General features: G+C 41.4%; 2 protein-coding genes across 4 annotated transcripts in view; both read right to left on the bottom strand.

Annotated features, from left to right (window-relative positions):
- LOC110533378 (folliculin-interacting protein 1) overlaps window positions 1-13,354 on the bottom strand; it is a 50,996-nt gene extending 37,642 nt beyond the window's left edge. The window contains exon 1 of the mRNA XM_036934556.1: window positions 13,044-13,354. Within this exon, the coding sequence (XP_036790451.1) occupies window positions 13,044-13,132 (89 nt within the window). The 5' untranslated portion in view covers window positions 13,133-13,354. The remainder of the gene's footprint in view (window positions 1-13,043) is intronic.
- A 155-nt stretch (window positions 13,355-13,509) lies between these two features.
- On the bottom strand, window positions 13,510-20,561 carry LOC118936695. 3 transcript variants are annotated; one of them, XM_036989729.1, is made up of 14 exons: window positions 20,456-20,561; window positions 19,992-20,130; window positions 19,493-19,583; window positions 19,240-19,294; window positions 19,122-19,158; window positions 18,862-18,987; window positions 18,620-18,745; window positions 18,298-18,337; window positions 18,156-18,190; window positions 17,931-18,019; window positions 17,506-17,802; window positions 17,329-17,390; window positions 13,777-13,892; window positions 13,510-13,666 (listed from the first exon to the last, which is right to left on the bottom strand). In XM_036989729.1, exons 1-13 carry the CDS (start codon window positions 20,474-20,476, stop codon window positions 13,880-13,882), a joined length of 1,131 nt encoding a protein of 376 aa, XP_036845624.1. In that variant the 5' UTR covers window positions 20,477-20,561; the 3' UTR covers window positions 13,510-13,666; window positions 13,777-13,879. The 3 variants fall into 3 exon arrangements, with proteins under 3 accessions (XP_036845624.1, XP_036845625.1, XP_036845626.1); XM_036989730.1 differs by having other exon boundaries at window positions 19,992-20,093; XM_036989731.1 differs by lacking the exon at window positions 17,506-17,802.
- Window positions 20,562-21,523: the final 962 nt, after the last annotated feature.

Below are 21,523 nucleotides of genomic sequence, written 5' to 3'. Positions count from 1 at the left end.
GGACTGACAGTTGGCTAAAAAGCTCTCTTAATCCGTCAGCCCTTTGGGTCGGTGGGCCTGGCAGGGCCAACAGTCGTACCATTGCTGCCATTCCGTCCCTCATACCATCGCCTGCCTGATGGGAAGCAGAGACAGCTATGGCCACCCACCAGCCTCCACCACAGGGGGGAACAGAGACAGCTATGGCCACCCACCAGCCTCCACCACAGGGGGGAACAGAGACGGCTATGGCCACCCACCAGCCTCCACCACAGGGTGGAACAGAGACAGCTATGGCCACCCACCAGCCTCCACCACAGGGGGGAACAGAGACAGCTATGGCCACCCACCAGCCTCCACCACAGGGGGGAACAGAGACGGCTATGGCCACCCACCAGGGTCAGTCTGTCCTAACTGGTGTTTTTCTCCTGTCTTATCTGGTGTCCTGTGGGATCTTAAGTATGCCCCCTCTAATTCTCCCATCTCCCTCTCTCGCTCTCCCCTCCCAGAGGACCTGAGCCCTAAAACCCTGCCTCAGGACTACCTGGCCTGGCAACTCCTGGCTGTCCCAGTCCTCAGTCCACCTGCTCGTACTGCTGATAAAGTTTCTGTTCACCGGGCCTGCTACCTTATCCCGGACCTGCTGTCTCGACCCTCTCTCGCTCTACCGCACCTGCTGTCTCGACCTCTAAATGCTTGGCTATGAAAAGCCAACTGACATTTACTCCTGAGGTGCTGACCTGTTGCACCCTTCATAACCACTGTGACTATTATTTGACACTGCTGGTCATCTATGAGCGTTTGAACATCTTGAAGAATGATCTAGCCTTAAATGGTCGTGTACTGTTATAATCTCCACCAGGCATAGCCAGAAGGGGACTGGCCACCCCTCAGAGCCTGGTTCCACTCTAGATTTTTTCCTAGGTTCCTGCCTTTCTTGGGAGTTTTTCCTAGCCACCATGCACCTACATCGCTTGCTCTTTGGGGTTTTAGGCTGGGTTTCTGCATAAGCACTTTGTGACATCTGCTGATGTAAAACTTTTTTTTTATAATACATTTGATTGATTGATAAAGGAACTTTTAATCAAATTCTCCATTGCTGATTGCTAATTTCAAATGTTTTGATAATTGGTATCACATTAGCCTAACACATAATGGCTGTATATAATGTGGATTGAATTATGTGTCAGGGTCCTCACAATTATCTGGGTTCAATGGCCCCTCTACGTGCCTATCATCAAACCTTCACTCAATGACAGCACTGATCGAGGAGGTAAACGAAAAACAAGATTCAAGAAATGAAGGCTAGAAAGCGAATGATGGTACATCATAGTCATCATCCTTGGACTCAGTAAAGGACGTCAGAGTTCCAGCCTTGTCCATGAGGCCTACCCTGGGATGAATCAGCATTTTAAAGGCACGCCAAGAATATTCCCATCCCAAATGTAGAGAGCAGAGCAGAATACCTTGTCAAACACTCTGCCTTCATCCCAAATGGCACCCTATATAGTGCACTACTTTTGACCTCTGCTCTGCTCTGGGGGGGTCCGATTTGGGACGCACCCTGAGACAGCCCAGGTTTTCCACAGCTCCATCTGTTCAGAAACCTATTCCCCCCCAGACAACTAAGTCATCAATGATGTCCGCTCTGAGGCATGCATGAGGTATTCACTGACGGATGAAGAACAGATTTGTCACCAACACACATTAGGCTATTCATATCCAACTAGTCTCACTGTGGCCTGGAGTTTTAGGCAGTGTGACGTAAATACTGTACAGCCTACATTATGGGATCCAATGACAGTCCCGCCAGCCTAGAGCCCCTGTCAATGTTTCAGGAGCACATTATTACTGCTCAGCATGCTGCTTTGATAACCATCTTCTCATATAACCTAGGAAGTAATACGATTCAGCTTAACAAACAGAACAGACCACAAAAACAAAACATGCAAAATGAGCTTTGCAAATCATTTCTGCAGCTAGGATACTCAATTGAGTCAAATCAGCCCTCTATCTTATCAGAACAGTAGTCAGTAGACGAGAAAGTGAAGCAGTTTTTGAACTTTGTATCATTTAACTAGGGACAGAGAGACAGAGACCGAGAGAGAGAAACAAGGAAACAGACCCTGTGACAGTCAGACATCAGCAGAGCCATTCATAAAAGCATCAGCACATGACTACAAGACTGTTACATACAGCAGCACTGACCTCAATGAGGACTGAGCCTATAAAAAGAGCCTACACAAAAGGCCTACTGTATAAACAACATATTCATTTCCTTGTAGTAGCCATCTCTCAAAGCATACAAGTGTTCCTCTATCTCTCCCTAGTTTGTGATTGTTTGAAATGTACTACTATTTAGCCTTTGTAATAACAACAACAATTTCCTTATATACCAAGTCTATCAATCAGAGCTACAAATAAGAAATGCGTGAGGAGCCGGAGCCTTGCAGTGCCAAAGTAAACTCCCTAAAAATGCCAGAAGACAGACAGCCTTTGACTAAAAGGCGGTAAACACTGGTTCCAAATAGAGAAGCAACTCTAAGTCGTCAGAGAACCAAATCTCCACCACATTAAATTGCATAACACAGCCGCAGATTTACACCAGTGTTTCCCTTATATTAATGTAGCAGCGGCCCCTGGGAAAAAAACACACACACACACATTCTTCCAAGACATGGTTTTAAATGGATAGTCATTGGCTCAATAACAGCAAGCCATTGGCCTCCTCTAGTAGTAATGTCCCCCCCCCCAATTGTGTAAATCTATAGCAACGCAGCTGAACAACTAGTAGATCAAAGCACAACACACACTCCGCAGTGCTCTGTGAAGCTGAAAATACAATCCAGTTAGGAATTCTAACCACATTCAAATCCACCACAGTCAAAGCCTAAAACAGTATCACAAAAACCCAACAACAATTATGCACACAAAAAGCATCAAGCTGAGTAAATATTACTGGGTACCTGGGCATCATTGTGCGTCTGCCAGTCTTTCCCCTACACTCCCCCAGAGCGTGGCTAAGAATAGCACTGAACTAAATGCACACAACATGAGACAGTCAGGTGATCTTTGCGCTGTGCTGGACAAAGGCATCCAGGCACAGCCCACTGGGCAGGCGTCTTGTCCCCCTCTGAAGCTGAAGAAAGAGACCGGCAGAGCCATCCACTGGAGGACTTCACAGGGAATAATCTGTCCTCCTCATTGTGACCTCAAACAGCCCTCCCTCCCACCGGACTGGCACAAGCTACTCAGGCCATTGGCACATACTGTGTGACTGTGTACTTATGTCGTTCAAAACTGGGAACTTGGAAGTATCAGACTTCCGAGCGTTCAAGACAACTGGGAACCCAGGGGGAAAAAACAAGCGCCGACTAGGAAAAAACATTTTGAACAGTCATCCAACTCGGAATTCCAAGTCGGAAACTCAGGCATCTTTCTGGAGCTCTGACTTTCCAACCTGAAGATCATTGACGTTATGATTTGTCATAGATAATCAACCTATGAAACATAATGGTGCTTTCAAGACAAAAACTAACACTTGTGTCACTTTTTATATGTCTGATGTGGGGGTCGTTTTTGAATCCACAGCGGGTACTTTTCCAGTGCAGTATTCTGGTGAACCGAGCCAGCTAGGCTATATTATAACACTCTGGGCTGAAAATTAAACCCTGCTTTGGGACATGGTTGGCTAGAATAGCCTAATCACGCTTTCTTGTGGGTGAAAGAGTACACCTGCTTACCCCTCGTCATTGTCCACTCCAACACAGTAACTGGATCTGTCAGCAACACACACACAGTCTACTAGTTTTGCACGGTACACCATCACTAGAATTTGTTACGTTCAGTACTTCTGTCAATTATTTCTCACGTGATTGAGAGGATCAAGTTTGAAGAGACTCCTTCTATGCAAATGTTGATCAGTACAATAAAATTATATATTCTCCTAACTGTTGCCAATAAAATAAGTCCTAAATGGAAGGGATTGTTTGTAATCGGTTGCCCCATAAAATTAACCGAAACAAGCTCAATAACTCAATGTATGCACCGCACTCCAAATGAATAATATGCATCCACCTGTATTGACTTACCCAGTTTATCAAGATATTTACCATTCAAATAAACCACTAGCATTGTTGTTTTGTAGTTAGATTGGTAAAAGTCCCATTGGCTGTACAATTGTATAATTGATTAATTAATAAAAAAAAAATTTAAGACAATCTAATGTAACGATATTGAAATCAAAAGATGCCCAATGATTAAACAGAGCAGTAGCTGAGTTCAAATACCATTCTGTGACTATGGAAAATACGCCTGTTTCTTTGTTGTGGTATTGTTTTGGTCTTGTTGGTAGAGTATTGTGGTACATTAACAACACTGACCCCTACTACAAATTAAATTGTCAGGGCCTTTTACCTCACTCACCCCATTCTGAGTGTGTGTGTCTGTGTGACCCCTCGAAGAGTGTCAAGATGTGAAACCCCTCTCTCTGGGGCAGGGGTCAGAGGGCACTGGAAGAAGTGGGAATCCTCTCTCCATTCTCTCACAACCCCAGAGAAGCCAGAAGATGCTAAACACACACAGGCTTCAAATGTTCAAATCAGCGTCTGTTTACTTTCTTTGACAACAGGAATGACTAGATACTACTAAACCGTTTCTTTCAACGGCCCTACCTTAGCTGGCTCACAGACACCTGACCGACAACCTGTTGTGTCTCCTTGGTTTCAGCCAGGTGAGCACTCACTTCTGCATTCCACACTCACATGATCTAATGAGTCACATGATCCATGAGTATGTGTAGATGACATCACATCTCCAGGCCAACCATGTTCAACCACTGATTTTCAACAGATTGGAATCCAGAGGAAATCATAAACCCAAGGTCTGTGTGTCTATGACTGAGTGGATCATGCTCCTTCGTGAGTGTGTAAGAATGTTGTGTAATGTGTTTACTTTATACCAGTGGAGGCTGCAGAGGAGAGGACGGCTCATATTAATGGATGGAACGGAGCAAATGGAACAGAAAACATGGAAGCCATGCGTTTGATGTAGTTGATACCATTCCACTTATTTCGCTCCAGCCATCACCATGATCCCGTCCTCCCCAATTATGATGCCACCAACCTCCAGTGCTTTTTGAATCTTATCAGACTTGCCAAACTAACATTCTCTCTGGGGAAAATAAAGTTATTCTATGTTACAGTGCTGAGCGAGAACTGAAAACTGTTATTGAGTTTATTTATTTTTTTTCAACTAATTGACCAATGTCGGATCAATTATTTGAATTCCATTTCGTTCAGTTTTTTTCTCTGAACTCAATGCGCCATTTTTTTCGAGAGATAAATCAGATCATGCCCGAAATGTGCGATGTAGTTAGGAGTTGTAGTTTCTAACAGGCCAATATTATACAAAGTTTAGCGCAGAAAACATGGTCATTAACTACAAAGAACATAATCCACTGCGCACCTACTTGTCCAGTATGTGTGTTTCTTTAATGCCTGCTACGTTATGTTAGTGTGGGGCAGACATGGACAGAGACAGAGACAGAAGAATGTATGTGTGTTTCTTTAATGCCTGCTACGTTATGTTAGTGTGGGGCAGACATGGACAGAGACAGAAGAATGTATGTGTGTTTCTTTAATGCCTGCTACGTTATGTTAGTGTGGGGCAGACATGGACAGAGACAGAAGAATGTATGTGTGTTTCTTTAATGCCTGCTACGTTATGTTAGTGTGGGGCAGACATGGACAGAGACAGAAGAATGTATGTGTGTTTCTTTAATGCCTGCTACGTTATGTTAGTGTGGGGCAGACATGGACAGAAGAATGTATGTGTGTTTCTTTATTGCCTGCTACGTTATGTTAGTGTGGGGCAGACATGGACAGAGACAGAAGAATGCATGATCAAGAGGTATCTCTACCTGAAAATAAATGATCTAAGTGATTGACAGTAGGCACACAGTGATCATAAAAGTATGCCTTATTTACTTTGAAGAACTACTAAAATAGTAATTGTCAGACAGCAGCTCTATGATGAGATGCCATAGAAATTAAATAGTCATCCAATAAAACTAATGTAATATACACAACTGAAATATTTTATTAAAGTAACGTGAATAAATGGTTAACTATTTTGCTCATTAAAGATAAACCATTTTTTAAGGACAGTTCGTGTAAAGGGACAGTTAGTATCTTTGTGCCAAGACAGACAACAGATGGTACAGCCTATGATTAAACAAGTAAGCTAATATATCCAGGGAATGCATGATTTATATTTTGATGTGCAACCTGTCAAAATAGGATTCAGAATGATCAGATTTACTTCTGACTCTCCAGAGATGAATTTGCCGACATCATTGTGCATAGGCCAGGGGCATTTAACTATTGTCAAACTCATTCCACGGAGGGATGAGTGTCTGCAGGTTCACTCCTCCTTTGAACTTGATTGATGAATTAAGGTCACTGATGAGTAAAGAACTCCCCTCACCTAGTTGTCTAGGTCTTAAATGAAAGGAAAAAACAAAACCAGCAGGCACTAGGCCTTCCATGGAATGAGTTTGAAACCCCTGCCCTACAAGGGCCGAAGGAGCCTGCTGGTTTTCTGTTTTACCTGGTAATTAAAACCGTCTTTGTCCCACAATTGCATTTTTTACCATTTATTTTATCTGCAGGAATCTGCAAAAATGACCGACCTAAGCAAAAGAGAAGGGCAATGTCGTTGTAGGTCATTTTCGGTTTATCATCGCATCTCTAGTTATTTTCAAGACACTAAAGACTTGTGCCAGAGCAGATCAACAACATCTGCATCATTCAGGACTGTTGCTTTGTGGGAAGGTGTTAAAGTTCACAGTTATCCATTGTCATGTAAATGAAAGCTGAAGAGGTACCAGTGGCCATGCCTTGGCTCTAAGTTAGAGCAGGTCCACTGGAACCATTGACCATTGAGACACGGGTGCCGGCTTGCGTAGATAGAAAAGTCACTCTTTTGGGTAAAACACTGGTATAAATCCTCATTGGAAATGCTGCATAAAAGCTCCTACAATACTGACAGTCTCAATCGCTGAGAAAGAAAGTAGGCATTCAGACGACTGTGATTCCATCCCAAATGGCACCCTATTCCCTTTATAGTGCCCTACTTTTGACCAGGGCTCTATAGGCCCTGGTCAAAAGTAGTGCACTATGAAGGGAATAGGGTGCCATTTGGGATGGAACCAGGGTAATAGCACACTTTCTGGTTAGATTTGATAATCCCATAAATTCAGCACTGTGTCTGTCTAAAGATAACACTGCCACCTCACACCGTCTATGATATGGGACTCTCTCCGAAGTAGGGTAGGGCTATATTACATTCTGAGAGGCCTTTAACTTTTTATATCAGTCTATGGAGTGTAACATCAAACATGATTCATAGTCTGAATCATGCTGTAATGGTCCACACCCTGCAACACTACACCAAAAGGACACTGCCAGTACCATGGCCCTATTATGCAAAAACTGTATTAGCTGTGTTAAAAGTAATTATTGATCAACAATGGATATTGTTAGCCTAGTAATAATAATTCAATAGCTACATATGAATGTTAGGCAAAGTAACAGACAGTATGTGCAAAATCAGAAAGCTCTTTGTGCATACTAGCTTAGATCCATTTAGAGACCACAGTCAAAGCAAGGGCCAATAGAACTCTAGTCAAAAGTATTGCACAAGCCTATATAGGGAATATGGTGCCCTTTGGGACACAACCTCTTATTGACAATTCTGGGATACAGCAAACAGGGTTTCTGGCAAAGTTAGTATTAAAACCAAAATTGGAATTAAGATAGATTAAAACCAAGAAAAAAAATGGAGGTACACTTAAAACAAAAAAACAGGTTTTCAAAGGCTTTGGATGTGGTTTATGAAGAAACCCTGGTTGTGCTGCTAACTAACAGCATGGAAGAGTTCCAGAAATATGACAAATAGGTTAAACAATTGTACATTTGATAGCCTAAATCTCACACAAATAGGCTGATGAATAGGATAGTATTTTAATTAAAGGGGCAGTCTGCAGTTGAAACAAAGGGCCTCCCCTCCTGTTTTAGTAAAGGTAGTAGGACTGACCCCAATTCGTCGACTGGTCAATTGTTATTTATTTTGTGTTACTGCTCAACTAAAACACACACACACACACACACACACACACACACACACACAGTACCAGTCAAAAGTTTTAGAACACCTACTACTCATGGATTTTTCTTTAATTTGACTTTTTCTATTATATTCGTAGAATAATAGTTTAGACATCAAAACTATTAAATAACATATGGAATCATGCAGTAACTAAAAAAGAAACAAATCAACATGTTTTAGATTCTTCAAAGTAGCCACCCTTTGCCTTGATGACAGCTTTGCACACTCTTGGAACTCTGTCAACCAGCTTCACCTGGAATGCTTTTACAACAGCCTTGAAGGGAGTTCCCACATATGCTAATCACTTGTTGGCTGCTTTTCCTTCACTCTTCGGTCCAACTCATCCCAAACCATCTCAATTGGGTTGAGATCGGGTGATTGTGGAGGCCAAGTCATCTGATGCAGCACTCCATCACTCTCCTTCTTGGTCAAATAGCCCTTACACAGCCTGGAGGTGTGCTGTTGAAAAACAAATGATAGTCCCACTAAACGCAAACCTGATGGGACGACGTATCGCTGCAGAATGCTGTGGTAGCCATGCTGGTTAAGTGTGCCTTGAATTCTAAATAAATCACCAACAGTGGCACCAGCAAAGCACCCCCACACCTCCTATTCCATGCTTCATGGTGGGAACCACACATGCGGAGATCATCCATTCACCTACTCGGCGTCTCACAAAGACATGGCGTTTGAAACCAAAAATCTCAAATTTGGTCTCATCAGACCAACGGAAAGATTTCCACCGGTCTAATGTCCATTGCTTGTTTCTTATTGGTGTCCTTTAGTATGGGTTTCTTTGCAGCAATTTGACCATGAAGGCCTGATTCATGCTGTCTCTGAACAGTTGATGTTTGTATTTATTTGGGCTGCAATCATAGGTGCAGATAACTCAAATGAACTTATCCTCTGCAGCAGAGGTAACTCCAGGTCTTCCTTTCCTGTGGCGGTCCTCACGAGAGCCAGTTCCATCATAGCACTTGATGGTTTTTGCAACTGCACTTGAATAAACTTTCCATATTGACTGACCTTCATGTCTTAAAATATCATCTCTTTGCTTATTTCAGCTTTTCTTGACATAATATGGACTTGGTCTTTTACCAAATAGGGCTATCTTCTGTATATCACCAACATAACTGATTGGCTCAAAGAAAGAAATTCCACATATTAACTTTTAACACCTGTTAATTTAAATGCATTCCAAGTGACTACCTCGTGAAGCTGGTTGAGAGAATGCCAAGAGTTTGCAAAGCTGTCATCAAGACAAAGGGTGGCTATTTGAAGAATCTCAAATATAAATATTTTGATGTGTTTAACACTTTTTTGGTTACAACATGATTCCATATGTGTTATTTCATAGTTTTGATGTCTTCACTATTACTCTACAATGTATAAAATAGTAAAAAATAAAAACCCTGGAATGAGTAGGTGTCCTAACCTTTGACTGGTACACTCAGTGTGAAAGGTGAAAAGTCATTCTCTGATCCAGTGGAAACGTCATAAAATAGGCCGGCCTGATTACTTTTATCAGTGCTTGACTTGGACTGAAATATGTTCCGGTACTCATTTTGGGTGCTAGTACCGTTTCTATTTAGGTGCAGGAGCACCACAACACTTTTGAGCGAATATAATTTAAAAAGGAACAGGAGCTCAAGCAGTAGAACATTTGAGGTGCCGGTACTCAGCTCCGGTGAGCTCCTGCTCAAGTCCAGCACAGCTTCTTATCCCTTGCGCAAATAGCCTACAGCTGTGTCTGTCCTGAGCTCAGGAAACTGTGGGCCCAGAATATTTTATACAATGTTGCTAGCAAAGCACAAGCTTTGGCTGGACCCAAGTTGATACAATGTTTCAAGTTGGTTGCAGACAGGCCATGTGTAGCCAATGTGATTTATAGGATTTAAAAAAAAAAAAAAATTTACATCAGGATATTTTCTACCGGCAGGCTGCAATGTTATTTGTTGGCTTTATGTAGGCTATTTTTTTTTTTTTTACATAGTTGGCAATAGAAGTAATTTTAGGTTTGTATCATTTTCATTTAGATAGAATTTTGATTAATCACATGACAATGATTGAGATATAAAGACATTATAAATGAAACTGTTTCAAGAAAATGTGCATATGAAAACCATAAGTGGAGAGCAGATTGGTAGAAATAAGATAAATTGGCATTCCGCATGAGAAGGTTGCCGACTCCTCATGTAGCCTATTACCGGCAACTTCAGGAGAGTAATGGCAGAATCTGCGAAAGTCAGGAGGACAATAGTTTGGTCTAGACCTCTTGCGCCCCCTTGAGGCATTTGTCTTATTTCACACCGTAAGCTTAAAGCATCAGACAATGCATATAGTTGACTTTATTAAAAAACATGTCTATATATTGAGAAATACGTGGTCAGACATTTTGACCGAACAATTGGTCAAAAGAACTGACAACTTTCTGTTGAACAAGACAGCCCTAAGTTAAAGGAAAGTATATATATATATTTGTTTGCCCATTGACACAATCCCAAAATGTTTTGCTTGTCAGCAATCAAGTTTTCATGATATGTAACTTTAAAAATACAGAAATCCTCGCATGATGCAATTTGCATCATATGACACAAAACGCAGCATCATATTAAGCAAAATGCAAAGTATGGGGTGACTTCTATATTTTGAAAGTTACATATCTTGAAAACTTGATTGCTGACAAGCAAAACATTTTGGGATTGTCTCAACAATGGACTAATGAAATTAATACCAAAAGATTGGGTGGAGTTTTCCCATTAAGGGATGGGGCTGGAGAAAAATATATATATCTTTACCATGATTGCTGTTCTGAGAACTCCGGGCCACTTAAAATAGCCTGTATAGGAAGAACATGTCGACAAGCTGTCTGCTGAGATGCAACACACTCACTAGCCAAACTCAGATTATTTTTTTTTATTTTTTTTAAATACAAGGTAGCCAAACCAATTACTCAAAACAGGGGAAGGAGGACATTGGGAATAAAAAAAGCAGTAACTTTCCCTCATCTAACCTGGCAGTTACTTTTATAGATTGTGACTGACTGGGGAATACAGACATGTGATACTCTGGCAGACATGATTGATGATCCCTCACATGACACACACACTGTTTTGAAACTATGTGCAGAGGGCCAGGAGAAGGAACTTGAGCATAGATTTCTCCTCTCTCAACCAATTTCACTACTATAGCTAAAGGCTTAATAGACAAACAGAAATTGAAAATATCAGTTTGGCATTCATAATCTACAGTTATCTGGCTGGGGAAGGAGCAGTGTGTTAAGTCCACACTTCAGGCTGTGCTGTGGTACAGGAAGGAAGTTTGCAACAGGGGCAGGGGAGCAAACAAAGCCCCTGGGTGGGACCTCTCAGCAATGTACAGTATGCTGCTCTTGGGTCACTCATAGCCAAGGAAATATGAGCGCCGTTTAGGTTTTCCTCAGAGGGTCAGCCAACCTGCTGCCCTGCCTGGTATTCTTAGGGAGGGACAGTGCATTGATGTGGCAGTGCTGTTCCAGGCCCAGTCCAACAGAGACTCCTTAACATGAACTTTTCCTTACTTGTCTCAGATTGATACACGACTATGGGTTTAGAGAAGAGCCGTTGAGAAGTAGGCGGCACAGTGACATCTCACTCCTAAGCATGTTTGCGCCCTCACAAACTGCTCCAGATGAGAAGTTTGCTCAGAACGGTAATTCACAAAATCTTAAGACTCAATCACAGGTGTCAGTATCAGAGTAGTGTCACTGTCAGAAAAGCAAATTAATTAAATTAGACACCAAAGTGTTGCTTCTTCAGACCTGTGCTGGAGTGAGTGTTACAGTGAACTGTCTGTCAGTCCTGCATGTCTGATAAACGAAGCCTGTGTGCCAAAGAAATGTACTGTCGTGTGAGCCAGAAAGGGAATAGTAAGCCATGCCCCAATTGAAGTCAAAGGGCAAAATGCACTACGCTCCATTTATCTATCACAGACAAGACATATTTTTGGCTGTAGAATGTGGTTGACACACATAGGTGAGGGTACTTAGCATCGGGGGTCTCATGAGCGACACAAATAGAATCCAACTGACATTTTTCTTCACATTTAAATTATAGGCCTATAATTCACAAACATTCAATATTTTGGCATGACAGATGACATCCCAAAAAAATGACATGGCAGTATTTAAGAATTTATAAAAAAGTATTTCCCAATGCGCAGCAACAGAAGGTCAATGCCACCAATGCTTTGTAATTTCATGGTAATCAGAGAAAGTAAAGCACAACTACAGTATTTAGAGCCTTCACAGTGCAACATCAGTTAACCAGCCATCTAGGTGTCAGAGGCCCATTGAACAGTCACGTGCACCGTTGCACGTACAGAGCTACTGTGCCTGCGACTGGGTACAGTAGCATGCATGCACGTTGTACTTGGCACCAAGTGATGATAATAATCTTGAATTGTAGCTAGCTAGTTATGCATTCTTGTTGTTTGTGTACACTGATATTAAACCTAATTCTAATAATGTATTTCACTGCAAGAAACGCGACAAAGAAACCCTGTCCAGCACAACACAAAATATTATCATTAGATTCCAACAAAACAGTAGAGGCATTGCCATATTTTCTACAAAGACCCAGTCTTTCTCAAGCGATTTCACGATGTGATTGGCGTGGGTTAGCTAACTTAATTAGCAGGTGGCAATAATTAAGGTCATTTTACAGCTGTCGTTATCAGAACGGTAGGTGGTTAAAACACGTTGCATATTACGGATTGCATAACTGTATCTTAATACCTAATACTCCGGACAACTTCTGCTCCACTTGCACAAGAGAATGAGCTGCTCAACTAACGTTAACTAGCCAGCTAACGTTAGCTATAGCTTGCAGTTTAATGTAGATAGCATGCGCACAAACCTGAACGCGGGGTCCTCTTTGTTGCATCTTGGGGGCGGCGAAATTGAATTTCTTTTATTAAAAAGTTTCTGAAAAAGAGTTGGAGGCATTTTAGAAAGTCTCGCTTTCTTCCAAATCCAAGTGCAGCCTTAGTTCCTTAAAACTAACCCCATTTGTGGCAGAGTCATATGACAGGCATTAGTCACACGAACTGCTTGGAAACCCACTACAGTTGTCTGATTGGACGTCGATCCACTGCTCCTTCTCGAAAACACTTGATTGGATGATATTTTTAGCCAAACACCACGTGGTCAAAATAATCACTATGTTTACGTTTTGGCTGAAAGTTCGAACACAAGACACCAAATAAAAATGTACATTCAACACCTAAAACATTATAAATAATTTGTATACATCACAATCCAATTCTATGCCTGAAATATATTTCACATGTTTAGTCAAATAATAAGCTCAAATACAGCAGAACTGTAATTTTATCAATTTATTATGTTAATTAAATAAAACATTTACATTATCTACATTATATATTACAGCAACAGAATTTCATTTTTTAAATATATTTTTTTAACCACAACAACCTGTCTGTCCATGGACTGTGAAAACCTTTAGGGATCAGAAGTGTCCTAAAAGAGAATGAATAAAATGGGTAGTGAGATTAATGCTTAGAGAAAATGGCATGTAAAATAAGGTTAAAATGTTAGCTTCAGACAATGTGGTTTGTTTGCTTTCTCACCTGTATTGATGACAGCTTTTACAAGTTGTGGTAGCTTTACTTCCTGGAGGACTGGAAGTGGTACACTTTGCACAGATGGTTCTGCCCTTTAACTACTTGGTACTTATATCTTTGAACTGCAGAGTGAATAAAGCACAATATTCAATAACAATATAAATGAAAAAAAGTAACAGCAGATCAATCAAACTCAACCATTACTATAAATCATAAAAACAAAACCGTATAATATTTAATGGATAGGGCAGCAGGGATTTCTCCCGAGTAGGAAAAAACTCGAGCCCAATTTACAGCTACTAACTAGAGCCAATAGCTTTTCCTGGGGCGGATTACCTACAGAAACTGTATACTGTTTGAAAACGGAAGCAAACAGAGCATTTTATATTAACATTTTACTGTACTGGTCCCACCATACCAACTTAGCCACACAGGAGCAAAGCGAGAGTTTCTATTCAAGGAGGTCCCTCCCCGTTTTGTTCAGTTTGCTTCCATTTAAGAAAGGTTTTGTCACAGAATTAGCTAAATGAATACATCCCAGGTCCGGTCACATTGGTCAGGAAAAACTCCTGGCCCTACCTATGGAAACACTTGAGAGGACGCAATGAAAGGTCTCGAGAGGAGAGGCATGGGTAATGACTAGGTCTGCAAAGGGCTGTCAGAAATTTCCCATGGGAAGTTAAGCCCGGGAATTTTGCTTAAATTCTTCAAAAAAAGTTAGCTAATAACAAGTGAACCTTTTTAGTGGGATACACAAGGCAATTCTACGTCTTGTGGCATATTTTGGTTAAACTATCCCCAATTCAATAGAATTGCAACCCTCTGCATTCACAGTGCATTCTTCCATCACATGTACAGCTGATTCTCAAGATCTTGCACACTAATGAGATGCTATTGAGCTCACACTACTACACTGTCTGAGCCAAGAACTACATGCTTTCTGGTTTTGATTACAATACTGGCTGGGGTGAATATATTTTATATGACATACATGATTTTTTGTTAACTAGTAAATAGTAGCCTACAGTGTTTAAATAATTTCTAACTTGTTTAAATAATTTCTAACTTGTTTAACAATTTCTGCTAGTTAGTTTTTGCTACCATGTGGGTTTTAGCTTGCTTGAGCCTGCTAACGGAGGAGTGTTAATTCACCTGTTTCCATACGTTGCATTTTAAAACATTTCTTACAAAGGAGTTGTTTAATCTAACTGCTTAACTATTTATCTGTACATGGAATTGTATTTATTTTTATTTTACACATTTTTTCTAATCTTTACAGGAAAATGCCACAGGCACTATCTGATGTGTGAAGACATTTCACTACGGCTAATGTAGAAGGAAAAGCTGTGTACATTTGCAAATACTGTGCCAAATCATATGTGAAGAATGCAACAAAGATGCAGAATCATCTAGCCAAGTGCATAAAGTTCCCTCAGCTCTCACAACAAGCAACCTCTGACAAAAGTCCCTCTTCTATTTGAGGTGAAAATGATGAATCAGACACCTTATCGATAGCAACAGCTCATGGTCCTCCTGGAATCAGAAGTTTTTTTGACTCAATGGAGGAACAGAGTCAGAGAAATGCTGATGAATGTCTTGCTTGAGCCGTGTATGCAACTGGTTCACCTCTGATGCTCACAGGCAATGTGTATTGGAAGAGATTTCTGAATGTACTTTGCCCAGAATACCCCCTTCAACCAAACATGCTTTATCTACTCATTTGTTGGATGCAGAGTTCAACAGAGTTCAGGTGAAGGTCAAGCAAATCATAGAGAAAGCAGACTATTGCAATCATCTCTGATGGGTGGTTGAATGTTAGTGGGCAAGGAATAATTAACTACATCTCCACCCCTCAACCATTATTCTATAAGAGCACAGACAATGGACAACAGTCACACCAGTCTCTACATTGCAGATGAGCTGAAGGCAGTCATCAATGACCTTGGACCACAGATGGTATTTGCACTGGTGACAGACAATGATGAGAACATGAAGGATGCTTGGTCTAAAGTGGAAGAGTCCTACCCTCAAATCACACCCATTGGCTGTGCTGCTCATGCATTGAATCTGCTCCTCAAGGACATCATGGCACTGAAATCAATGGATACACTCTACAATAGAGCCAAGGAAATGGTTAGGTATGTGAAGGGTCATCAAGTTATAGCAGCAATCTACCTCACCAAGCAAAGTGAGAAGAATAATAGCACCACATTGAAGCTGCCCAGCAACACCCGTTGGGGTGATGTTGTCATCATGTTTGACAGTCTCCTGGAGGGGAAGGAGTTTCTCCAAGAATATGACCATATCACAGTCTGCCGATATGGACATGCCCATTAAGAGGATCCTCCTGGATTATGTATTTTGGGAAAGAGTGGAAAGCAGCCTGAAACTCATGAAACCTATAGCAGTAGCCATTGCATGGATTGAGGGAGACAATGCCATCCTGTCTGATGTACAGACTCTGCTTGCAGATGTAAGAGAAGAAATCCATACTGCTCTTCCCACTTCACTGTTGCTCCAAGCAGAGGAAACCGTTCTGAAATGCATCAAAAAGCGTGAAGACTTCAGCCTGAAGCCCATACACACCGCAGCGTACATGTTGGACTCCAAGTATGCTGACAAGAGCATCCTGTCTGGTGCAGAGCTCAACAAGGCCTATGGTGTCATCACTACTGTGTCTCGCCACCTTGGCCTGGATGAGGACAAGATTCTTGGCAGTCTGGCAAAGTACACTTCCAAGCAAGGGCTTTGGGATGGAGTTACAATATGGCAGTTGTGCCAACATATCTCATCAGCCACCTGTTGGAAGTGACTTTGTGGATCTCAGGATCTCTACCCAGTTGCCTCCATCATCCTCCAAATTCCACCAACATCAGCCGTCTCAGAGCGCAACTGGTCCTTGTTTGGGAACACACACACACACCAAAGCACGCAACAGGCTGACCAATACAAGGGTTGAAAGATTGGTGGCCACCCGGGCAAATTTGAGCCTGACAACGAGCCATCGTCAACAAGGTTGGAAAGTGAAAGTGAAGATGAGGCCTCAAAGTCTGATGTTCAAGAGGTGGACATTGAGGAGGTCCAGGGAGAAGACATGGAAGCCTGAGAGGAAGACAACCAAAGCTTTAGTTTCTAGACTCATTTTACAGATGTATGTTGAAAACGTTTTTTTGGGAGATGTGATGGATCATTGGGGATCATTCAATATTCCCTTTTGTTGTTCAGTGAAATCATCCCATGTGAAGAGTCAACTTATTTCATTAAAGTTCAATTCATAACTAAAACAGGGGGGGTTCTATTGGAAGGATTTAATCATTTGCAATTATGTCTACTTTTGATAAGGTAAAAGGTTTGTTTCTGTCTCCATATGATATGGTAAATATATCCAATGCAAAAAACATCTACATTTAAATGGTATTAATATTCGTATATTTCCATGGAAAGTTTCCACCTCTGAATATACCCCAAAATGACATGTCTGCAAGACATTTTTGTCCTAGGAACCAACCATTTTACTAACATCTGCAGGACTTCATCCTATGTAGAAATTGTGCTTACCAAACATTACCCTCATCTTCAAATGTATCTGTCGAAAGCCCACCAACATTGGCGAATATACTCTGGTGACGAAAAGTACCAGGACATGGTAAGTCAAACAACATACTATGAGAGCAAATTCCTGATACATGGCATCTGCAATCATCCAAAGACTGACCATTCAGAGAGGATGCTTACCCTAATGGAGGAGTACCTCTGCCTCAACTTTTGAAAGAAGGTCTCTCTTTCTTTCTCATCTGCAAAGTCAAAGAACTTGGCAAGTTCTGGTGAGTGATGTGTGGGTCTTTTCAGGACTTGAGGGACTACTTCAGGGGCAGCAGTTTCTCTGTTGTCTACTGTGTCTCTGGTCCTCTCACTGATCATGTGGTCACTGACAGGCTCCACATTGTTCACTACCATCTTCTCAGTGGTAACAGAGTCACTAAATTTTACTCTCTTCCTGCATTTGATCTTCCTGGGTCTAATCGTCACTGGCTGTGAGAGGAGGACTTCATTACTAACTGACATTCTTACACTTGCAGATGAGCCACAATTTTTCTTTACATGCCACTTGTAGCTCAGATAGAATCTGAGAAATACAAGACAGGTGAGTGTTTTCATACCCTTTGTGTTTTCTTGGGGACTGAGGGCACAGTTACTCCTCCAGCTAGGGGGGTGCTTTCAACGGACACATAGGCATTGAACAGCTTGTCTACAAATACATGGAAAATAAATAATCAGTTCTATATGCGTTCTCCTGCTTTTGTTCGTTTTTTTTCTCCAAAAAATAAACAAATTACTATTAGTTATTTTAAAAAATTACGATAAAATATATTATAAGCAAATACCTGAATATGTACTTTTAATGGGTCGCGCTAAACGGCTGTGAACAAATAAAGGTTCTTTGTTAGAATATAAATGACTATTCATTCTATGAAAAAGTCAATTTCACATCGTATACAAAGAGTCGAGCCATTCAATCAAATTGACCTTTTTTCCTGATCTTTTCCATCATTCATTTGGGAAATGTCTGCAAAGAAAAAAGAAAAAAAAACATTTTGCGCAGATAAGGAAGCATGGAATACTAAACCTCTCCAAGGTTGACAAGGTTTCAGGGTCCTTAAAATTAAAATAATAATAATTAAAATGACAAAAACTTGGGTTATGACCCAAATGGCACCATTTTCCCAAGATAGGTCTCTGGTCAAAAGTGGTGCACTAGGTGCGCGGGTCAAAACAGTAGTCTATAAAGTCAATACGGTGCCATTTGGGGTAACATCCTGTATGTCCAGCATTGTGCTGTATCTCTTACCAATGATGGAGGACAGGTTAGGAGGCTGCTGCATGTGGATGTCCTCAGCATGGCTGACATCTAGGAGAGTGGAGTTCTTGACATTCAGGTCCAACATCTCCTCACTGGGGAAGGCCACTATCTCTTCTAAACCGCAAAAAAAAGATGGGATTGAAAAATCCCTGTCACTCAACTTCTTAAGGCATGGGCCGTCAGCCAGGTCTTTTTACAGTGCCTGCTGAGTCCTAGACCAACACACACACCATAGACTTTCTCTCTGCGGAACTGCTCAGGTGAGGGCAGACTGCTGGAGCTAGTATCGCTGGAGATGTCAGCAGAGTCAGTCTCATCACAATCCAACAGGAGGGAGGAAACACCCACTTGTGAAACTGCACATAGAAAAAATATTACGTTCAATAGTAAACTTTGACCCATTTGCAATTACCAATCCAAAACATGAAGGACCAAAGTGAGCATGGGTTTATCCATTAACTGACAAAAACAAACATGTTCCTAACTCAACTTGAACTGTCTTCTGCGCTATAATGTATTGTGCTCTCCTGAAAAGAGAAAATGGAGAGTGATAAGTTAGTCGAGTGAATCGGAGTTGATGCAAACTTGTTTAATGACTTTTCACTCACAGTTCCATTTGATTCCAGCATTCTGTTCATCCAGGGAGCAGTTGACAAGACAGATCTGTTGAGGCACACATAATGGGATGTAGTAGGAATGAACAGTCACGTTAATGCTAGCTACAAATCTTACCTGTCTGCATCCCAAATGGCACCCCATGGCACTGGTCAAACGTAGTTCTCTAAATGGGGAATAGGGTACCATTTGGGACTCAACCCTTATCTGATTGTTAGAAATCGTTTAACAGATGAAGCAGCTCACCTGTGATCAGTGCATGTTGACTCATTTATAGGTGACAGAACATGGCCTTTTGGCCGTGCGCAGAGAGGTTTAGGGAAGAGTCGCTTTAGTTCTGAAATTTAAACAAAAGACTTGATCAGATTGCCTGGCATCCAGACCAATTTGCTTCTGCCAGGCAAGTGATCAGCAACCATAGTAGTCAAACCTAATGATTGGCTATGAACAAGACTTAACTTCCTCTGCAAGGTAAAACCTCTGCTTGGGTATGAGTATACTACTGGGCTTGTTGAACTTTTTTGTCCACCAGTTGTGCTGCATGTACATCCGTGTGTAGCTGGATGTCAGAAACTGTTTATTTCATACTTTATAGATATATACATACATCGATAAGATGTAGCCATCTATCTATGTATCTAAGTGTATGAAGATACCACTTGAAGAAATCTGGGGAGAGATGGCCTGCAGGACAGGTATAATCATAGTAGCGCATACTGTCATTGAAAGGCATCCCATTTCTTACTGCCTCTTGTGAAACCTGACTTCAAAGGCGTATCGCCACTCTGCCTTCTGGAGCTGCTGCTGAGCATTCCTTCCCGTCTTGTGATGGTGTCGTCACTCCGACCTTTTGAACGAACCATTCCAGCAAAAACACGATTATTCTTCGGAGAGAAAAGTTACAGTTGAATCAAAACACGAGTACGAAGCTCATTGATGCATTTACATCCACTTAATATGAAGTCAAGGTGAGCATGAACTTTCAACTTGAACGTGTTTGAGTGTCCGGATAATGACGCCTGCTAAGTTAGCTAACGGTAGCCAACGTTTGTTAATTTTTTGGCCAGGCAGGTGTTTCACTTGTTAGATTAAAGTATAAAGCCAGCAAACCAACGAATCAGAAAGATAGTTTGAACAAACAATTAGTAATTTCATTATTAAAACGTTGTCATTGGCCATAGCTAGTTTTATTTTTAAACATTCACAAACCTTCGTAGACCTCTGGATCATCAGCAACTGCTTCTTCTGGTGTATTACCGCAGTCCGCAAACAAGTATTATCGATGCATGGCGCCACCTACTGTATTGGCTGTATATCAGCCTACTATTCTGTAGTATGAATTCATTACACTTTGTGAAAAAATTGCACCCATTAAAAACTCACCACTATTCCACTAATTTGGTCCTATCTGTTCCTACTCCAGGCCAGCAGCCTTGGAGGACGGGACACTATCATTCAAAACATCTTGTAACTCTTCTGCAGTAAAATCTCATTCACCCAAATAAAAAAAAATGTATTGGTCACATGCACATATTTAGCAAATGTTATTGTGGGTATAGCGAAATGCTTGTGTTCCTAGCTCCAACAGTGCAGTAATATCTAACAATTCAGAACAATATACACAAATCTAAAAGTAAATAATTGGATTCAAGAAATATATAAAAATTAGATTGAGCGATGTCGGAGAGGCATTGACTAAAATACAGTAGAATAGTATATACATATGAGATAACTAAAGTAGTATGTAAACATTATTAAAGTGACTAGTGTTCCATTATTAAAGTGGCCAGTGATTCCAAGTCTATGTATATTGGGCAGCAGCCTCTAAGGTACAATGTTGCGTAACTGGGTGGAAGCCCACTAGTCATGGCTTTTTAACAGTCTGATGGCAATGAGATAGAAGCTGTTTTTCAGTCTCTCGGTCTCAGCTTTGATGCACCTGTACTGACTTCGCCTTCTGGATGATAGCGGGGTGAACAAGCCGTGGCTCGGGTAGTTGTTGTCCTTGATCTTTTTGGCCTTCCTGTGACAAACGGGTGCTGTAGGTGTCCTGGAGGGCAGGTAGTTTGCCCCTGGTGACCGCACCACCCTCTGGAGAGCCCTGCGGTTGCGGGCGGTGCAGTTGCTGTACCAGGCGGTGATACAGCCCGACAGGATGCTCTCAATTTTGCATCTGTAAACGTTTGTCAGGGTTTTAGGGGCCAAGGCAAATTTATTCAGCATCCTGAGGTTGAAGAGGCGCTGTTGCGCCTTCTTCATCACACTGTCTGTGTGGTT

The sequence above is a fragment of the Oncorhynchus mykiss genome, chromosome 10 (assembly GCF_013265735.2).
Source record: "Oncorhynchus mykiss isolate Arlee chromosome 10, USDA_OmykA_1.1, whole genome shotgun sequence".
NCBI lineage: Eukaryota > Metazoa > Chordata > Actinopteri > Salmoniformes > Salmonidae > Oncorhynchus > Oncorhynchus mykiss.
This window is presented reverse-complemented; position numbering and strand designations above follow the sequence as displayed.

Bases quoted from the DNA above. Each gene is read 5' to 3' on its own strand.
- LOC118936695 (XM_036989729.1), bottom strand. From the start codon at position 20,476: ATGATCCAGAGGTCTACGAAG. The intron at 19,295-19,492 runs GTGAGCTGCTTC...GTGCCTCAACAG, and splicing joins TCAACATGCACTGATCACAG to ATCTGTCTTGTCAACTGCTC. The intron at 18,746-18,861 runs GTGTGTGTGTTG...TTTGCGGTTTAG, and splicing joins CCGCAGAGAGAAAGTCTATG to AAGAGATAGTGGCCTTCCCC.